Source organism: Chiloscyllium punctatum, chromosome 21, assembly GCF_047496795.1.
Source record: "Chiloscyllium punctatum isolate Juve2018m chromosome 21, sChiPun1.3, whole genome shotgun sequence".
Lineage (NCBI taxonomy): Eukaryota > Metazoa > Chordata > Chondrichthyes > Orectolobiformes > Hemiscylliidae > Chiloscyllium > Chiloscyllium punctatum.
The window spans coordinates 5,392,118-5,408,453 of record NC_092759.1 but is presented as its reverse complement, the minus strand read 5'-3'; the positions used below and the strand labels follow the sequence as shown (position 1 = coordinate 5,408,453).

Here is a 16,336-nt window from a genome sequence, read left to right as displayed (position 1 = left end):
CAGACTGACCCGTTTCTTTCTTGCACAAGCTGGCCACCGTCTCTGGTGCCCCCTTCATGTAGGCTGCCAGGCGCCTCTCGCCCAGAGTCCGCGTTATCACACTCATGCGCTGTAACGCTGAGGAGAAGGGAAACTGGCTGATGATGCCGATCTCGTAGCAATTCTGCAGGGAAGCGAGACGGAAAACATAAACCAAAGGTGGCCAAAGACACAGGGAGAGACAAAGTGCAGTGTATCACGCTGACAGCGTCTGCCTGGAAACAGTGCAGGCCAAAGCAGCCGCCATTCTGTAACACAGGAAGACCCCACCACTCCAGCTGCACGGGTGAACGGCCAGTTGGTGGGGTCTCTCCCCTGGTGCTGAGGGCTGAAGCAGGAATGCAAACCCAGGGGGTGCTTGGCCTCCTGTCTCCCTCCCTCATCCTGGACCAGCCCCAACCTCCACGTACCAGAGCAACCTCCCACCAGAACAGTACCATTCTCCTGGCAGTGATGACCTGCAAGTTCACTCTTGTACCATCCCCATTGCTGGTCATCTGGGTCCCAGAACTCACTCCTGGGATACCTCCCACCTCACCCAGACTGGTTTGTTTTTAGGAGGGGGCGAGGGCACATCGGCAGCATGGGCGATGGCAAACTGCGGGTAGTTTCATAGAAACCTGATCAAGGCCCTCGCCCTCCCAGTGTCAGTGACCAACAGCCCTCTGAGATCTCTCCAGCGTCCTCCGTTTTTAACTCGCGGGCAATTGGGGATGGGTAGCAATGGCTGGCGTTACCAATGGTAACGAGGGAAGGGATACCAAAACAGGGATCACACCTCGGCAATCCCTCCCTCTAACGCTCCGCCTCCCTCTTCTTTAAGACGGCTCCTTGAGACCGGTTTTCGAGTCACGACCTCCCGTCAAATCTTTCGCCAGCTGCTCCACTCTGCTCGGTTGGCTGGGTAGTACTGCGGAGCGACACCGGCGGTGCAGGTTAATTCCTGTGGTGGCTGAGGCCCTGCCTAAGGCGCGGCGACTCTCGGGCTACACTCCCCACCAGTCGCCGCGCCCAAATCACAGACCTCTGGTGCCGCCGCAACTTTTACCTCTTTAACCTTCCCGTTGTCAAAGAAAGAACGCAGTCGAAACGGACGGAGTGGAAGGGAGGGAACGGGAGAGTGCTGTACTCACCATCAGCTCCTGCAGCTCCTGCAGAGTAAGGGAGAGAAATCAAAATCTCAGTATAGAAGCAGGGAAAAGGAACATTAACCAAGCCCCTGTGGGCTCGCTCACTGACTGCAGCAAACAGAAGGAAATTGATAATGCAGAAATTATTCAGCGCTCCTCAATTACATACATCACTACTGCGTTTCCCAAATACTCTCTTCTTTCTACATATCACCCCCCAACCAAGTAAAATAAAAAGGTAGATCTCAGAGCCACTGATGAAGGAGTTGTAGTAATCACCAAGTGGGGTTAACCCTTTACTGGAATTGGACTTGTATTAGTTGGTTCTCCTGTTCTGGAGAAAGTGGGGGAGAGTGGGTTAAGATAAGACTATTCAGTTTTTTTTCCTGATTGCTATGACCTTTTAGGTTTTGCATTACCCTGGTGAACATTTTTCTTCGTACCTGCTCCAGTACACGTCTCCCATGCAGGCCGGATTGGTCAGTGTTGTAAAGCATTATCCTCGAGGTTAATCCACTGATGTAGAAGTTGCCAGCACTGCCCGTTGATTTAATGAGACCAATAAATTGACTTGCCTCAGCTGTCAGGACTTCTCCCATTTTAATTAACCTACCCCATCAACTCAGCCAAGGTCAGTAAGCTCTTGGAAGAACAGCTGAATGACCTGGCAGACATGTCGCTCCCTGGGGTGGGGGTGGGGGGGTCGTAACGATGCCCTGCAACAACTCATCCAGGCTTCCTCGCCAGCACCTTTCAAACACATGACCTCTGCCATCTTGAAGGACAAGGGCAGCAGACGCGTGGGAACAATGGGACGCGATGGCCTAGTGGTATTACCACGGGAGTGTTAATCCAGAGACCCAGGTAATGTTCTGGGGACCCAGGTTCAAATCCCATGGCAGATGGTGGAATTTGGACTCGGTAAAATCTGGAATTAAGAGTCTAATGGTGACCGCAAATCCATTGGTGATTGTTGGAAAAACCCATCTGGGTCACTAATGGGCTTCAGGGAAGGAATCTGCCGTCCTTACCCGGTCTGGCCTACATGTGACTCCAGACCCACAGCAACGTGGTTGACTCTTAACTGCCAGCGACATCGTCATCTTGTGAAGAATTAAAAGAAATCCCGCAACTCCACTCCGTGACTTTGAACAGTTTCTTTGTTGCTTCCCCTGTCTCTGGGTCAAAATCCCCAGGCCTCACTGCAGGTATCCCTACACCACACAGACTACTGTGGTTCACCGCCAACCTCTCCACGTTGATGAGGTATGAGCAAGACATGGGGATCTGATCAGCAATGCCCACTTCCCATCAATGAAGCAAAGGTTAGCAGCTCTTGCAACACATTCCCATTCACTACCACAAGCATGGCTCTGCTCCATGTTCCCCAGGTCCTCTCACCGCCCTCCCGGCCAGCCAGTCTCCACCTACCATGTCGGCATCCCCACAGCTGGGTGTCGCAGAGGTAGTCTGCTGTGGGGGATGTACAACAGTGGGCATGATCTGGTCGTGCAGGGCTGTCTCCTCAGCGGTGGGCTCCTCCAGGACCTACAAGTCAAGACAGGAAGGGTGACCACAGTTTAAAAGAAAAGGGGTTCACCACTGGGTCTCTCAGCTTAAAGCACCCGAGGTGTTCTTAGCATCACGGTCAGAAATGAACTTTGACCCCAAGTCAGGTAAGGCTATTACTAGCGGTGTGCCGCAAGGATCTTTTTTGTGTCCACTGCTGATAATCATTTTTATAAATGACCTGGATGAGGGCGTAGAAAAATTTGCGGATGACGCTAAGGTCAGTGGAGCTGAGGGCAGTGCTGAAGGATGTTGCAGGTTACAGAGGGACATAGATCAGCTGCAGAGCTGGGCTGAGAAGAGGTAAATGGAGTTTAATGTGGAAAAGTTTGAGGTGATTAACTTTGCAAGGAACAACAGGAATAAAGAGTACTGGGCTAACAGTAAGATTCTTGGTAGTGTAGATGAGCAGAGAGATCTATGGGTCCATGTACACAAATCCCTGAAAGTTGCCATCCAGAAGGATTGAGTTTTGGAGCCACGAGGTCACGCTGCAGCTGTACAAACTTCTGGTGCAGCCACAGTTGGACTACTGCGTACAGTTCTGGTTACACCATTATAGGAAGGATGTAGAAGCTTTGGAAAGGTTCAGAGGAGATTTAATAGGAGCTTGTCAGGTATGGAGGGAAGATCTTAACGAGAAAAGTTTGAGGGACTTTAGGCTGTTTTCGTCAGAGAGAAGGTTGAGAGGTGAATTAATTGAGACATGTAAGATAATCAGAAGGTTAGATAGGGTGGACAGGGAGAGCCTTTTTCCTCGGACAGTGATGGCTAGTACGAGGGGACATAGCTTTAAATTGAGGGGTGATAGAGATAGGACAGATGTCAGAAATAGGTTCTTTACTGAGAGAGTAGTAGGGGTGTGGAATGCGCTGCCTGCAACAGTAGTAGATTTGCCACCTTTAAAGTCATTTAAATGGTCATTGGATAGACATATGGACGAGAATGGAATGGTATAGGTTAGATGGGCTTCAGATTGGTTCCACAAGTCGGCACAACATTGAGGGCTGAAGGGCCTGTACTGCGCTGGAATGTTCTATCGTTATGAAGGTGTAGGGGGAAACACACCTTCAAGAGAATTAAAAGATAGCAGAACCAAGTGTTCTGAACAAGATATAATGTAATCTTTTGGTCAAGCAACTAGATTAGCTGGTTGCCTGGAGACGACAAAACAAATCAGTTTAAATTAGACCTGGAAAAATACCAAACTCCAATCAAGTTTGAATTTAATATAATGACAATCTTGAAAGCCAAAGACACAACCTGATGCTTGAAAGTCTAAGACCAGGGAAATTTGAACAGTTGGGAGGAGAACTGTCAAGTCACCAGCATGTACAGAATGCCTGAAAAATAGCTCTCTTAAAGGTACCTTCATCAACCAGTAACCTGTGAAACAGAAATCCCTAAGAAGAAAAGACGACAGAGGAAGATATAACAAGAAGATTCGACATCTGACTGGTTTTGAAAATTTGAATTTTTGGTAAATCTTAATCTGGGGTTTTATTGGACTAGCATTATAGAAAGTAAAGTAAAAAATAGGTTAGAGGAAGAAGTTTAAATAGCTGTTAATTATTCTCGGTTATACTTTAAGAAATGAAGTTGTTAATTTTTACTTTAAATAATTCTTGTCGAATTTTCACAGATTACTGAACGGGATAAACCTTTTCAGTGTTCCTAGTTTAAATTAAGCAGCAGTGTTTATCCCGTGTCGTAACACGATGTTCTTGACAGGGGTGGGGTAGGGGGAGAAGAAAGCGATAGCGAGCAAGAGACAGAGGATGATGCAAGTTATGTGGAAGAGTGGATAGGAAGGGGAGTTGGGGATATAAAAGATGAAAGAGTCAAGTTAGGCAAGAGAGAAGTGACCAGGTTAAGTGGGGGGGGGTGGGGGGGGTGGTGGTGGTGTCAGGAGACACGCGGATGGGGGGGGGGGGGGGTGGGGGGGGTCGGGACAGATGCGGATGAAGGGAGTCAGGAGAGATGCGGATGAGGGGGCTCAGGAGAGAGGTGGATGGGGGGGGTCAGTAGAGGGATGGATGGATGGGTGGGTCAGGAGAGATGTGGATGGGGGAGGGGTCAGGGGAGATGAGATGTGGGATGAGGGGATGATCAGGGGAGATGGGATGTGGGATGAGGGGATGATCAGGGGAGATGTGGATGGGGGGGCGTCAGGGGAGATGTGGTTGAGGGGGAGGGTCAGGGGAGATGTGGATGAAGAGGGTGAGTCAGGGGAGATGTGGATGAAGAGGGTGAGTCAGGGGAGATGTGGATGAAGAGGTTGAGTCAGGGGAGATGTGGATGAAGAGGTTGAGTCAGGGGAGATGTGGATGAAGAGGTTGAGTCAGAGGAGGTGTGGATGAAGAGGTTGAGTCAGAGGAGGTGTGGATGAAGAGGTTGAGGAGAGCCCCCCCTGGCTGCTTCCCGGCAAGGAGAAGGAAATCTCTCATTTCCAACCTCCGCTGCCTTGCAGTCAGACCCACCTGTGGGAAAGGCTTCAGGAGTAAATCTTGAGGAAAAATCCGGAGCTAGGGCCCCGAAGGCAGTTTGTCATTACCCACAACCTTGTCTTGGCAGCTCCTGTGACAGTGCTGGTACCAAACTATAATGGCTTTGCTGTTGCTTTGGATTAGCCAGTGTCATGGGGAAGAAGGGGGTGGGGGAAAGAGGGATTTTGATCCCACTAGACAGCTATCGCCCACCTCAAGCTGGGCAGCCCCCAGCCATTAAGGTGCTGTCCCACCACAATCTGCTATCCTCATTTGATGTAAGGAGATTGGGAATTAACCAAACAGCAAACAGTTTATTCCTGATGAAGGGCTTTTGCCCGAAATGTCGATTTTGCTGCTCGCTGGATGCTGCCTGAACTGCTGTGCTCTTCCAGCACCACTAATCCAGTATTAACAGCAAACTGTAACCACCACACCAACAACAAAAGAGGTCAGCTCTAAAACCGGCAAGTTGGAACGTCTGGACAATAATGACGGGCCTTTCGGAAAACCTCCAGGTCATCAGCGACTCTAGGAAACCAGCTGCCACAAATAACGAGCTCAAGAGAGTCAATGTGGAGATAGCCACCCTCCAGGAAACAAGGCTGGCAGAGGCGGGCTCACTGACAGAAAAGGACTACACGATTTATTGGCTGCAGAAGAGCTCTGACAAGACAAGGGAGCACAGGATCAGCTTAGCAGTGACAAACAGCCTGACGAAAGCAGTAGAACCAGGCAGCAAGGGCCCAGAGTGACTCTCAACTCTTCACCTCAACACCATCGCAGGCCCAGCCACCCTTGTCAGCATGTATGCCCCGACAAGGTCCTCCACACAAAGGACGAGTTCAACGACAATCTTGCAACCCTCATTAGCTGCGTCCTTAGGAAGGAGCAATTTGCTCTTCTGGGTGCAGAACACGGCTCGTGGCCCTCCTGCCTTGCGGATTTTGGTGTTGGCAAAATGAATGAGAATGGACAGCGACGCCTCGAGCTGTGCGCTTACCACGACTTGTGCGTCACTAACTCCTCCTTCCAGACAAAGCCTCAGCACAAGGTTTCCTGGAGACAGCCGCACTCAAAGCATTGGCACCACCATCTGATCCTAATTAGGCATGCTGCCATCAAACATGTTCTTCATGCACGCACTTACCACAGTGCAGACCGTAACACACCTTAGTGGGTTGCAAGATCAGGCTGCAGCCTAAGAGATTCCATCGCAATAAGCAACAGGGGAAACCTCACAATCAATGTCCCAGCCAGACCTTTTACAACAGCGGCTTTCGAGAGAGAACTCAGCACCTCGCGACACGGAGACTCTGCCACAGAGAAGTGGGAAACCTTGCCGGATACCATGCACCGCACATCCCTGGCTATCTTTGGGAATACAACCTGTACGACAAACGACTCGTCAGAGGCTAAGGCAACCGATATTGTTGAAGCCAAGCGTGTCGCCCTAGCTGAGGACAAGTGGTCAGCTAACAGGAAGAACCTGCAGATTCTCAGCGCTGCCAGGAACAAGGTTCAGCACACTGCCAGGCGTTGCGCTAATGAGTACTGGACACAGCTAAGCGAGGAAATTCAGACGGCCACTATAACGGGAACATTAGGGGAATGTACGAAGGCATCAAGGCAGCACTAGGACCAGCTCAGAGCAAGGCAGTCCCCCTCACATCCTCTACTGGGGAAGTAAACACATACAAAGACCCGCAGATGGAGAACTGGGTTGAACACTACACTGATCTTGACCCAGAGAGTACACAGTGTCTGCTTCAGCGCTTGATGCCATCACATGCTTGCTGACCATGGACAAGCTAGACACAGAGCCATCAGGGGAAGAGATCAGCAAGGGCATTGACAGCCTGGCCTCAGGTAAGGGCCTGGGTAGTGATGGGATTCCTCCCGATCTGATCAAGTGCTGCAAAGCTAGCTTCCTGCTCCCATTGTATGAAGTCTTCTGTCGGTGCTGGCAAGAAGGAGCTGTACCACAGGCCATGAGGGATGCCAAGATCATTGCCCTTCACAAGAACAAGGATGAGAGAAGCAACTGCAACAACTACAGAGGCGTCTCTCTCTCTCTCTCTCTCTCCTCAACATTGTTGGCAAAGCCTTTGCTCAGGTCATCTTGACTTGCCTGCAGAAACTGGCAGAACAGGTATACTCAGAGTCACAGTGTGGCTTCAGAGTTAAAAGGTCAACCATAGACATGATCCTCACCCTTCACCAATGCAGGAGAAGTGCAGAGAACAGAAAGTGCCCGTGTATGTCACTTTCATTGACCTCACCAAGGCGTTGGGCCTGGTCAGCAGAAACGGCCTGTTCAAGGTTCCCTTGAAGATTGGCTGCTCACTGAAACTGCTGAACATGATAGAATCCTTCCGCAGAAACATGAATGGGACAGTGCAGTTCAACGGCGGCTCTTCTGAGTCCTTTGACATTCGCAGCAGTGGCAAACAAGGCTGCGCCCTCACTCCCACGCTCTTCAGGTTTTGTTTTTGCTGTGCTCCTGAAACATGCCTTTGGCACAGCAACGGAGGGGACTTACCTCCGCACTCAATCACACAGCAGGTTCTTCAACCTGGCCCACCTCGGAGCCAAGACAGCGGTACGTGCAGCACTGATCAGGGACATCGGCTGTTTGCCGACGATGCTGCAGTTGCAACACACACCTAGCGGGAACTCCAGTTACTGACAGATCGCCTCTTCCACGCTTGCAAGGATTTCGGGCTGACTATCAGTCTGAAGACGACGAGCGTCCTGGGAAAGGATACACAGGCACCGCCGGTCATCACCATTGACAATTATGGACTCATGGTCATCCATCAGTTAATGTACTTTGGTTCTACCATCACTGCCAAACTCTCCTTGGACACCGAGATTGACAAGAGGATTGGGAAAGCAACCTCAACTCTTGCTCGCCTCATGACTAGAGAATGGACAAATTCCAAGCTGACAGTGAAGACAAAGATGTCAATCTACAATGGTTGCTTCATAAGCACACTGCTGTATGGCAGTGAAACATAGTCCATATATGCCAGACAGGAGAAAAGACTGAAGACCTTCCACTTGAGGAGTATCCGCCATATCCTGGCAAAACAGAGTGTCCAACACAGGCTCCTATCGTGCCCTGGCCTTCCCAACATGTACATTGCTTGGGCAGCGGAGACTACGCTGGCTGGCCCATGTCCACCACATGGAAGATGGACACATGCCAAAGGATATCCTCTACGGAGAGCTCACGTCCGGGAAGAGACCCACAGGGCGCCCCCAGCTGAGCTACAAGGACGTCTACATGAGGGACATGAAGGCGCTTGATATTGTTACGGAGTGCTGGGAAAGACTTGCAGCTGACTGCACGAAGTGGAGAAGCGCCCTGAACCAACACCTCAACACAGGGAGAAGGAAGCAGATAAGCGGGCACACAGGAAGGAGTGCAGCTGCTCGAGCAGATCAGCGACCACATACTGATGTGATCTCTGCGGCCAGGACTGTCACGCCAGCGTTGGTCTCTTCAGTCACAAGCGACGTTACTTCAAGGAAGCAGAAAGCCAGAACAACGCTGATGCAACCCATGGTCAGTCATGACCGAGAAGGACGCCCGCAGGCCACTCAACTGCACTTTCCGTTGAGTGTTACTTTCTGGAGGGTGCTCTCCCCTGGAGGCGGTGACAGCAGCAGAGAGACGCAGAGGGTTTTAGGAAGGCAATTTCCGAGCTCAGGGCACAAGCAGTAGAGTCGGGGAAATTATGAAGGGATTTGGAAACAAAGCACGGCAAAGGCTTGGCTGAACCAGGAGCCAGTGTGGGCCTGGGAGCACAGGCACAGAGGGCAGTTGGACAACTCAGATACGGGTAGCAGTCTTGGACAATTTTAGGTTGCTGGTGGAGGAATGAGTCACTTACCCAGCCCGTCGCCTCAAACATCTTGCAGTCCAGTGGGTCCCCAGAAATCTTCCCCTCGATGTTAGTCAGTGAGTGGCAGGTTGCCATGGCAGCAATGAAGTGTGACCGAGAGAGACTCTGGCCGGAGACGTCGCGTTCCAGGGAGAGAAACCTGCAGAGGGGCATAGGACAGGATGGTTACTCACCATGGGCCAAGTCAGACAGTCTGCCACAGAGGAGGAGACTAGCTCTGGGAGGGAAAACAGCTAGTGACGCAAGCCCAGCTCAGGACGGAGACGAGTTGGGTACCTGGCCTGTGCAAAGCAACTTTCAAAATGAGGAGATAGAAAAATTTAAAGCTGGAAGCGTAAATTTTCAGGACACAGATATAACCCTGCCCTCACTGGGAGACCCTACACATTGAGTGTTACCTTCAGGAAGGAGCTCAGTTGTGGAGGTGGTGATGGTAGAAGTGGCCAGCAGCCTGGCGCGGTGACCTCGAGTGGGAGCAGACAGCCCGGTGCAGTGACCTCGAGTGGGAGCAGACAGCCCGGTGCGGTGACCTCGAGTGGGAGCAGACAGCCCGGTGCGGTGACCTCGAGTGGGAGCAGACAGCCCGGTGCGGTGACCTCGAGTGGGAGCAGGGAGCCTGGGGCGGTGACCTCGAGTGGGAGCAGGCAGCCCGGTGCGGTGACCTCGAGTGGGAGCAGGGAGCCCGGTGCAGTGACCTCGAGTGGGAGCAGGGAGCCCGGTGCAGTGACCTCGAGTGGGAGCAGGGAGCCCGGTGCAGTGACCTCGAGTGGGAGCAGGGAGCCCGGTGCAGTGACCTCGAGTGGGAGCAGGGAGCCCGGTGCAGTGACCTCGAGTGGGAGCAGGGAGCCCGGTGCAGTGACCTCGAGTGGGAGCAGGGAGCCCGGTGCAGTGACCTCGAGCGGGAGCAGGGAGCCCGGTGCAGTGACCTCGAGCGGGAGCAGGGAGCCCGGTGCAGTGACCTCGAGCGGGAGCAGGGAGTCCGGTGCAGTGACCTCGAGCGGGAGCAGGGAGCCCGGTGCAGTGACCTCGAGTGGGAGCAGGGAGCCCGGTGCAGTGACCTCGAGTGGGAGCAGGGAGCCCGGTGCAGTGACCTCGAGTGGGAGCAGGGAGCCCGGTGCAGTGACCTCGAGTGGGAGCAGGGAGCCCGGTGCAGTGACCTCGAGTGGGAGCAGGGAGCCCGGTGCAGTGACCTCGAGTGGGAGCAGGGAGCCCGGTGCAGTGACTAGGCCAGACCCCTGTGAGAAAGGCAGGCCCAGCAACAGCCAGGCCCTTATGGTTTGTGGTTTTGAACCAATATTTCAATAACAAAGACTGTAATGTTTAACTTTTTACAGGAAGACAGGGGCAGAATTACCTCCTTTTTAATTCCTTGGCACTCGCCAAATAGATTCTGCCCTTGACCACTCTCCCCCAATACCATTTCCCCTTCACCTTTCTTAGCTGGATCTTAACTTTTCTCAAAGAATCACTGAACATTCTGCTCTTGTGCTCCAAGATTTGATAACTCAACGCTTTCCAGTGCAATCGTTCACAAATTCACAGAAATAGGTTTCTCAATTTCCCTGGTGTAATTGGAGCTGACCTCCACTGGGTTGTTAGCCTGGTTCCATAGCCACTATGCTACCATACAGATAAGTATGTATGCATCGGTGCTGGGTCCATGTCTGGTTGTCATTTATATAAATGAGATGGATGAGAATACAGAAGGCAGGGGAAGTACGTTTGCAGATTGGTGATATAATGGACGGTGTAGAAGGTATCTAAGATTACAAAGAGATCTTGATCAATTGGGTCAATGGGCTGAGGAGTGGCAAATGGAGTTTAATTTGATAAATGCCAAGTTTTGCATTTGGGTAAAACAAACAAGTGCAAGATTTATACAATTAAATGTAGGGCTTTGGGTAATATTGCAGAACAGAGGGGTCTAGGATCATAATTCTTTGAAGTTTGCCTCATTTATGGTTAAGAAGGCATTTCGCACGCTTGCCTTCATTGCTCAGACCTTGGGAGTACAGGAGTTGGGACGTCATGTTGAGGTTGTACAGGAGGTCGGTGAGGCCCCTTCTGGAGTGCTGTGTCCAGTTCTGCTCACCCTAGTGTAGGAAGGATATCATTAAACTGGAGAGGGTTCAGAAGAGATTGACCAGGACGCTGCCGGGAATAGAGGATTTGAGTTATGAGGAGAGACTGGATAGGCTGGATATTTTTTCCCCCCCTCAGGAGTGTAGGAGGTTATGGGATGGTTTATAAAAATCACGAGTAGAGATAAGGTGCCTTTTCCCTCGGGTAGGGGATTTCACGACTAAAGGAGCATATTTTTAAGGCGACTGGAGAAAGATTTAACCAAGACATGGAAGAAGGCTTTTTTTTGTTGTTTTTACACAAAGTGGTTTGCGTGTGGAATGAACTCCCGGGAGAAGTGGTGGATGCAGATATAGTTACAACGTTTAAAAGACATTCCGATAAGTTGAAGCACATGGAATGTGGGAGTAGTTTAGTTTGGATTACGGTTGGCATGCACTGGTTGGACCAAAGGGTCTGTTTCCCTGCTGTATGCCTCATACCCAAGATGGAGAGTCCAAGCGAACTGAGGAACCCACCCTGGTTACATAACCATCCGCTGCTGTGATCACCGTGACTGAGTTACTTGGAACCCAGTTAGAAACAGGAAGCAAGTAGATGACCACAATTCCAATTCCAGGCTCCCCTGACACACATGCACATCCCCCCCACACACTAAGGTGCTTGGGCTAGACATTACTGGCCTCACCTTCCATCCTGAGCACGGAGAAAACCCCACATGTCCAGTCCGTCCTCGGTCAGCGTCCCTGTCTGCAGAACAACAGAAGCAGAGGTTAAATCAATGAAGATAGTTAAGAGAAGCTGGGGGGTGGGAGAGGGAAAGGAATGTCATAGTCAGTCGGACAATTCTACTCTGTAGACATGGACACAATGAACCAGCTGGGAAAGACTGAACAGGATGGGGCTCTCTTCTGTCATAGACATGACCAACTGATAGCGACTTTTCAAATTTTGGAGAAGATCGATAGGCTGAATGTAGAAAAGATGCTTACATTATCAGAGAGACCAGTGAACATAGAAAAATACAGCACAGTACAGGCCCTTTGGCCCTCGATGTTGCGCTGTTCCAAGCCCACCTAACCTACACTAACCCACTATCCTCCATATGCCTACCCAATGCCCGTTTAAATGCCCATAAAGAGGGAGAGTCCACCACTGCTACTGGCAGGGCATTCCATGAACTCACGACTCGCTGAGTAAAGAATCTACCCCTAACATCTCTCCTGTACCTACCACCCCTTAATTTAAAGCTATGTCCCCTCGTAACAGCTGACTCCATACGTGGAAAAAGGTTCTCATGGTCAACCCTATCTAAACCCCTAATCATCTTGTACACCTCTATCAAGTCACCCCTAAACCTTCTTTTCTCCAATGAAAACAGGCCCAAGTGCCTCTGCCTTTCCTCATACCATCTTCAAATTCATACCAATACATCTCTTCTGCCATTTCTTTGTTCCCCGTAATATATTCACCCGTTTGTGTCTTCAAGGGCCCAATTTTAGTCTTAACCATTTTTTTTCCCTTTCACATACCTAAAAAAGCTTTCACTATCCTCCTTTACATAGTGAAGGGATAGACGGTATCAGATAGACAGTCCCCTTGGAATTCAGGAGAAACATCTCGACAGAGAGTGGTGAGAATGAGAAACTCAAATCACACAGCAGTGGCCAAAGTCATAAATGCAGACACATTCAGGGAAGAAGCTGCATAAATGCACAAGGGAGAAAGGAACAGAAAGAGCAGTTAATGGAGTGAGACAGAAGTGGGAGGAGCTTATGCGGGACGTCAGCAACAGTACTTAGATGGACTGAAAGGCCCAGTTCCCTGTTGGGAATTTGTCCCAATTGCTAAAGTGCAAGTGAAGACTTGACCACCTGAGCACTAAGAGGAAGTGCTCGCCCTCTATCGATCGCAACGTTTAACTTTTACTTAATCATACAACGGTGCTGATTCACACAAAGGTTGGGAATTTATGGATGTAGGATTGCTCGCTGAGCTGGAAGGCTCATTTTCAGACATTTCGTCACCATACTAGGTAACATCTTCAGTGAGCCTCCAGACAAAGAACCTTCCAGCTCAGCAAGCGAACCTACATCCAGAACCTCAACCTGAGCTACAAATTTTCTCAAACCTCGTTGGGAATTCATTTCAGAAACCTAATACATCGGGATATTACGTTTGAGGGATGACACGCAGTGTCCTCAAGAGGAATGGGGCAAAGTTGGGTCGTTGGTTTTCAACAACACTGAAATAGCGCTCACCTTGAATCAACGCAGTTTGGCCACAATGCTGTACCTGACCAATGAGCAGAAGGAAAGCTTGAAGGGGGACAGTCAGGGCCGAGTCAGGGGGTCAGACCCTCAGAGAAAATGGGACGTGATGGGAGGAGACAGGTGGCGCGTTTAGGAATGTGCAGGGAGTGGACGGACACATTAAGGAGCAGCCCCCAACCTCCCTCCCACCTGCTCAGCGCCGCTATCCCCCTCTCGAAGGGCACTGACCTTGTCGAAGCAGACCAGATTGAGCTGCCCGCACACGTTGATGCGCTGAGGGCTGATAGAATAGATGCCCTTCCTCTTGAGGCGATGCTGAGCGTAGACGATGCCAGCCGTCATGGCAGCGGGGAGGGCGGGCGGCACGGTGATCGTGATGATGTCCAGCGCCTCGATGACGATACGCTGAGCCACCTCCTGGGGTCAAGAGAGGGGAGAGGTCAGCAAAGGTCAGTCACAAATACCCTCCTACAGCCTCTTCTCCGCCGCACCCCAGGCCAAACACAATTAACACCAGGATAGGTCAGGGAGACTACAGCTTAAAGGAATAATTTGCTTCTCCTAGCTATGCAAGGCAGGCCTTTCCAAAGTGGGGGGATGGGGCCCTTCAGAAGGCTGATGTGGAGGTCTGACCAAGTTAAAGCAGCCAAGCCACTTTAACAGATGCTCCCATAGTTCACCACTGCCCCATTTCCTGGACATTCCCTCACCAGTTGTCACACGTCTCTCCCACACCTCTGCTGTCTCCAGTCTCGAGATCATTTTCAAGCCTTGAAATGGAGGAACATTGGGGAAAAAGGTTTGGAAGGTGCCGCTGTACACTGTTAACACATAGGGACACGTCATGAAGACTGACCGGCAACGACAGGACAAAACTGGTTCAGGTGGGCCATCGGGAGACCCATTTAACAAGTTGGCTTGAAACATCTGAACAGCCATTTTAATCAACCCAAAGCCCTTAAATAATATTTGCAGCTTGTTGACCTTCCTGTAGCCCTCAGATACTGGAAATATGCACCATACTGTTTGGTAACCACTCCAAAAGCACTTTTTATTTCCTTTCTGCTTTTATGGGATGTCGGCAGCACTGAAAGTCGCATATACTGCCCATCATTAACCGCCCTTGAACTGAATGGCTTGCTGGGCATTTCGGAGGGTAGTAAAGAGCCAACCACATCGCTCTGGGTCTGGAAGATTCCCCTCCCTGAAGGTGGCTCAGTGGTTAGCACTGCTGCCTCAGCGCCAGGGACCTGGGCTTGACTCCAGCCTCAGGGTGACTAAGTGTGGAGTTTGCACATTCTCCCTGTGTCTGCGTGGGCTTCCTCCGAGTGCTCCGGTTTCCTCCCACAGATGTGCAGGTCAGGTGGATTGGCCATGAAGAAATACAGGATTGCAGGGATAGCCTGGGTGGAGGGGGTGGGTGGATCTGGGTGGGATGCTCTTCCGAGGGTTGGATGGACACGATGGGCTGAATGGCCTTCTTCTGTACTCCACGGATTCTATAATCCTAAAGCCATTGCTGAACCAATGAACTGATGCTACTTTTCAAGCTTTACTGTTTAATTACTTTCCAAATTTAATAATTGAATTTGACTTCCACCAGCTGTCACGGTGGGATTTGAACCCTTGTTTCTGGAACATTAGCTTCAGTCTCTGGATTTACTAGCCAGTACCATCACCCCCACGGTGACCTCTGAAATTTCACCCAAATGCACTAAAATGGTAAATGTCACAAATGCTTAATCTATCGCCTGGAACGTAACTGGTCTACTTTGAATTTCTACTAAACTGACAGGCAAGAGGGGCATGGAGGCTAATCCCAGCACAATCAATATCCCAGCAGAAGCCAGGCCTGGATGCCCCTCACCCCAACATTGAGACCTTGCCTCAAACCCACTGCAACACAGGAGGCTGAGCCGACAAGTCAAAGACATACAACGATAGGCTGCATGACGGCTCAAAGGTTAGTACTGCTGCCTTACAGCACCAAGGACCTGGGTTCGATTCCCACCTCAGCCGACTGTCTGTGTGGAGCTTGCACATTCCCCCCTGCGTCTGTGTGGGTTTCCTCTGGGTGCTCCGGTTTCCTCCCACAGTCCAAAAATGTCGAGAGTGTGTGGTGCGGGAAAAGCACAGCAGGCTAGACCAGCTACACTCAGCTAGGTGACAGCAGAGAGGTGTTGTGAAAGGATTGTGTAGGAGACCAGGCCTCAGGCTGCAGACAGGTGGAGAAAGGTTGGCTTCGTCATAGAATGGCAGTGGTGACATGATACAGAGCTGTTTCAGTTCGGTAGCAGGGGTGGAAATCTGACCGAGGGGTTCAAACATGGAGTTCTGGAACTTGGCCTTGGGATAGGACAGCACCTAGGAGAAAGTGAGGACTACAGGTGCTGGAGATCAGAGTTCAGAGTGTGGTGCTGGAAAAGCACAGCAGGTCAGGCAGCATCCGGGGTTGGGGGGGACATGGCTGAGAGATAAATCGGAGCAGGATGGGGCTGGGGGGTGGGGGGGGAAGGTAGCTGGGAATATGATAGGTGGAAGTGATAGGTTGGAGGGGAGAGTGGAGCGGATAGATGGGAAGGAAGCAAGATGGACAGGTAGGACTGGTCAAGGAGGTGGTGCTGAGTTAAGGCTCGAGACTGGGATAAGGTGGGGGGGGGGGGGGGTGGAGAAATGAGGAAACTGGTGAAATCCACATTGATCCTGTGTGATTGCAGGGTCCCAAGACGGAAGATGAGGTGTCCAAAGATGTGCAGGTTGCGTGCATTAGTCAGGGGGGGTAAATATAGGGTAGTGGGCATGGATCTGGGTGGGTTACTCTTCAGAGGACTGGTGTGGACTTGTTG

At 51.0% G+C, this 16,336-nt stretch overlaps 1 protein-coding gene across 1 annotated transcript in view; it reads right to left on the bottom strand.

The window, feature by feature from the left end:
* Nucleotides 1–16,336, bottom strand: part of LOC140492544 (polyamine-transporting ATPase 13A3-like) — a 63,813-nt gene that overhangs the window by 22,546 nt on the left and 24,931 nt on the right. Inside the window, exons 13-18 of the mRNA XM_072591484.1 lie at nt 13,719–13,907; nt 11,906–11,967; nt 9,124–9,274; nt 2,601–2,717; nt 1,173–1,190; nt 10–163 (exon numbers count right to left, since the gene is read on the bottom strand). Coding sequence (XP_072447585.1) covers nt 10–163; nt 1,173–1,190; nt 2,601–2,717; nt 9,124–9,274; nt 11,906–11,967; nt 13,719–13,907 — 691 coding nt within the window. The remainder of the gene's footprint in view (nt 1–9; nt 164–1,172; nt 1,191–2,600; nt 2,718–9,123; nt 9,275–11,905; nt 11,968–13,718; nt 13,908–16,336) is intronic.